The sequence below is a fragment of the Propithecus coquereli genome, unplaced genomic scaffold, assembly GCF_000956105.1.
Source record: "Propithecus coquereli isolate 6110/MARCELLA unplaced genomic scaffold, Pcoq_1.0 Scaffold59, whole genome shotgun sequence".
Taxonomy (NCBI): domain Eukaryota; kingdom Metazoa; phylum Chordata; class Mammalia; order Primates; family Indriidae; genus Propithecus; species Propithecus coquereli.
This window is the reverse complement of record NW_012151840.1, coordinates 6,879,328-6,883,273: the sequence shown is the minus strand read 5'-3', so window position 1 is coordinate 6,883,273 and position 3,946 is coordinate 6,879,328. Positions and strand designations below refer to the sequence as shown.

General features: G+C 54.6%; 1 protein-coding gene across 2 annotated transcripts in view; it reads left to right on the top strand.

Annotated features, from left to right (window-relative positions):
• ECM1 (extracellular matrix protein 1) overlaps positions 1–3,625 on the top strand; it is a 5,535-nt gene extending 1,910 nt beyond the window's left edge. Inside the window, exons 5-11 of one of the 2 annotated variants that reach the window (XM_012658868.1) lie at positions 7–64; positions 164–247; positions 932–1,254; positions 1,523–1,897; positions 2,414–2,634; positions 2,792–2,879; positions 3,298–3,625. In XM_012658868.1, coding sequence (XP_012514322.1) covers positions 7–64; positions 164–247; positions 932–1,254; positions 1,523–1,897; positions 2,414–2,634; positions 2,792–2,879; positions 3,298–3,528 — 1,380 coding nt within the window. In that variant the 3' untranslated portion in view covers positions 3,529–3,625. The remainder of the gene's footprint in view (positions 1–6; positions 65–163; positions 248–931; positions 1,255–1,522; positions 1,898–2,413; positions 2,635–2,791; positions 2,880–3,297) is intronic. The other variant, XM_012658867.1, reaches the window with a different exon arrangement.
• The last annotated feature ends 321 nt before the right edge of the window (positions 3,626–3,946 follow it).

Sequence of the window (3,946 nt, the reverse complement as noted above, 5' to 3'; positions counted from 1 at the left end):
CCTCAGGAAGCCATCCCTGCCCAGGAGGAAGAGCTGCCCCCTCCACAATTCCCTGGAAAGAAAGGTGAGTGCTCACCCACTCTCTTGCCTCCATTTCACTATGGGTCTTGCTCTGACACCAGTCTGATCCATGCGCCTTTGTGCCCTCACCTCTATCTTACAGTGGACCCCCCTCACCCTCAGGAAGCCATCCCTCTCCAAGAGGAAGAGCTGCCCCCTCCCCAACTCACTGTTGAACAGGAAGAAGGTAAGCAACCCCTCTCCTCTTTATCCACCCACCTTTACCCCATGGCCTTACCCCAGAGCATGGGCTTTGGAGCCTGGCAAGATGGTGGGCTCTGCCACTTACTAGTTGTGCAACTTCAGGTAAGTTACTTACCACTCCAAGCGTGTTTCTTTATCTGCACATTTGAGGAAATAATACCTATTTTATAAAGTTATGTGATTAAATGACATAAAATAGCATTTATTTTCACTTTTCTCTGTTGAGTTCCTCTTTATGCATGGGAACTAGCCAGGTCCCTCTCTTCTGGAGATGCCCATGCCAACATGACTTTTGCTTACTCCTTATACCCCAGTAGACCCCCCTCTTCCATATCAGGAGGAGATGATCTTCCAATCAAGCAGAGAGAGGGTGGTGAGTGACAGCTTTGGTCTGTCCATTCCCCTGCCTTAGCTCACGACCCTGGGGAGACGAACCAGGAGCCTGAGCCTCGGGCAGCAGCGCAGGAAACAAGCTTGATCTGGGAGGAGATGGGGGAGGCTGTGAATTTCATGCCTCAATTCTCTTTTCCTTTCGGTCATTCAGTCCAAAAGTGATTTTCTTCCTCGTTTCCCCTATATCCCCCCAAACCTTTCTTCTCAACCTCAAGTTCTCCCACCTCATCCAGACTTTGTTTATTCCTCCACATATTCCCCCTCTCCATTCTAGAAAAGCCAGCTCCATCCATGAGCCAATCCCATCCAAATCCTGAGTCTTGGAATCCAGCCCAGCACTGCCAACAGGGCCGACCCCGAGGGGGCTGGAGCCACCGGCTGGATGGCTTCCCCCCAGGGAGGCCTTCTCCAGACAATCTGAACCAGATCTGCCTTCCTGACCGTCAGCACGTGGTATACGGGCCCTGGAACCTGCCACAGTCTGGCTACTCCCACCTTACTCGCCAGGGTGAGACCCTCAATTTCCTGGAGACTGGATACTCCCGCTGCTGCCGCTGCCACAGCCACACAAACCGCCTAGACTGTGCAAAACTCGTGGTAAGGGTTGGGCTCTTGATGCTGGGGGTGTCCTTTAACCCCCAGAAAGTATGTGTGTGTTTAAGGGCTAGAGTCCTAGGCCTGGGTATGGAGGAACCTCAGGTGCCTTTCACTGGCCCTACCCTGGGCCTCCCCAGTGTGCCAGGAGAGCAGAGGACAGCCACTGCTTCTTTCTTACCTGCCTGCCCAGGGTCCTTCCCCGGAGCCTGAGAGGAAGGCAGGAATGTGGACCATGGGCTGCTGGGCTGATCCACTCCTCTTGCTCTAGTGGGAGGACGCAATGACCCGGTTCTGTGAGGCCGAGTTCTCGGTCAAGACTCGAGCCCACTGGTGCTGCAAACGGCGGGGGGAGGCTCGATTCTCCTGCTTCCAGGAGGAAGCTCCCCAGCCACACTACCAGCTCCAGGCCTGCCCTGGCCACCAGTCTCGTATTTCCTCGGGCCCCGAGCTGCCTTTTCCCCCTGGGGTGCCGACATTGGCCAATATCAAGAACATCTGCCACCTGAGACGCTTCCGCTCTGTGCCACGAAACCTCCCAGCTACTGACCCCATACAAAGGCAGCTACAGGCTCTGACTTGGCTGGAGGGGGAGTTCCAGCACTGCTGCCGCCAGGGGAACAACCACACCTGTACATGGAAGGCAGTAAGTGGGCGTCCCAGCCGCCCCCCATCCCCAGCCTGTTTGCCTGCCTGCCCATCTTCGACCTCTGATCCTGCCGGTCCGTCCATCCATGTGCCTCCCTGCCGTGAACACGTCCACCTGCTCGTCTGCTTGTAGCTGTCCGTCCATCCGTTGTGTTCATCATCTGAGTCTGTTCATCTTAAGCCTTCATACTGCACTCCTGGCCTCATCTACCCACGACCCCACACATGTTCCTGTCCACCGTCCATCCATCTGTCCAGCTCTGGCCTCACCTGACCCTCTCCATCCAGTTCCAGCTCATCTCCCATGGCTAACTCGGAACCTCATCTGGGCTTCCACCCTCTCAACCCCACATATCCAAGCTGCCCCCTTGTCCTCTAATTCTTTGCCCTCTGCTCTTGGCCCTTGGGGCTGAGAGCCCCTCATCTCATAGCGGGGGGCAATAAGGGATACAGATGGTCAGGAGAGGAGGGGCCAAGTGTCCAGGCCTCTGACTTCCCTGTCCCTGGCCCACAGTGGGAGGATACCCTTGATCGATACTGTGACCAGGAGCATGCAGTAAAGACCCATCACCATCCGTGTTGCCACCACCCTCCTAGCCCTGCTCGCGATGAGTGCTTTGCCCGTCGGGCCCCCTACCCCAACTATGACCGGGACATCTTGACCATTGACATCAGCCGAGTCACCCCCAACCTTATGGGCCATCTCTGTGGAAAACAAAGAGTTCTCACCAAGCAGTGAGTCTCCCCCAGTTCTTCCCTAACTCTCTTCCCTTCCCAAAAACCTTCCTTCTGGGGCACCCTTGGGAAGAGCAAAATCATGGTGTCTCAATGCCATTTTGATGCCAGAGGTTGCCCAAAGACCCTGACCCCCATCTCTTTTGCCCCAACATAGTAAACAGATTCCTGGGCTGATCCACAACATGACTGCCCTCTGCTGTGAACTGCCATTTCCAGAACAAGCCTGCTGCGCCGAGGAGGAGGTGAGTGTGGGGGGAAGAGGGGGTCATAGTCTCCAGAGGGATGCATGGGAGGGGAGGGAGAGGCCTAGAACTGCAGGCTACCCCTTCTCTTTAGTACCTCAAACCAGCCCTCAGGAAGAATGAGGACTAGTGGGGGACATGTTTTTCTTGCCAGAAGTCTTCATTCCTGAGCTGGCTTGCCCCCCATTTCCAATTATGCCTTCTCTGGGCCTCAAGCTTCTGGCATTCCCAGATGTGCACATCTGTCAGCCACAAGGAATCCAGCAGTGTAAGGCAGCCTTGCACTCTGTGAGCCTCAGGAAGGCATCCAGAAAGAGAGCAGAAGCGGAGGGAAGGGGGACTTTGGGCACCCAAGTATCCACATCTGGCCTCTGATCACCCCTTCACCATCATCTGTTTCACTCTTCTCTTTCATCAGAAACTAGCCTTCATCGAAGACCTGTGTGGTCCCCGACGGAACTTCTGGCGAGACCCTGCCTTCTGTTGTGACCTGAATCCTGGGGATGAGCAGGTCAACTGTTTCAACACCAATTATCTGAGGAATGTGGCTCTAGTGGCTGGAGATACTGGGAATGCCAAAGGCCAGGGGGAGCAGGGCACAACTGGGGGAACAAATATCAGCTCCACCCTTGAGCCCAAGGAAGAATGAGTCACCCTAGAGCCTTGGAGAATTGGATGGGGGAACCCATCCCCGCCCACCCCACCCTCCTCCAACACTCATTATAGTAAACACCTCTCCGATTTGGCGTCCTCATTGTCTTTAACACCACACACTACACACACCCTCCTAAGCTTGCCTGGATTTCCTTCAGGGGGTGGCCCCTGAGGCCCACTGCCCTGCCCTCACTCACTGAGCAGATGTTCCACAGGCTGTGTGGTGGGACCACAACTAAAGGGTTGACTTCACTATTTGTCATCTTGAATTTATTCAAACATTTTTAAAGGAGTGCTACCTTGTTAGCTAGTGATCAGGATGCAAGGTGAAAAGGACAGGGTTCATGGCCCTGGGGAGCCCCCAAAATGCCACAGCCCATCCTGACATTTTTATTTATTTATTTATTTATTTA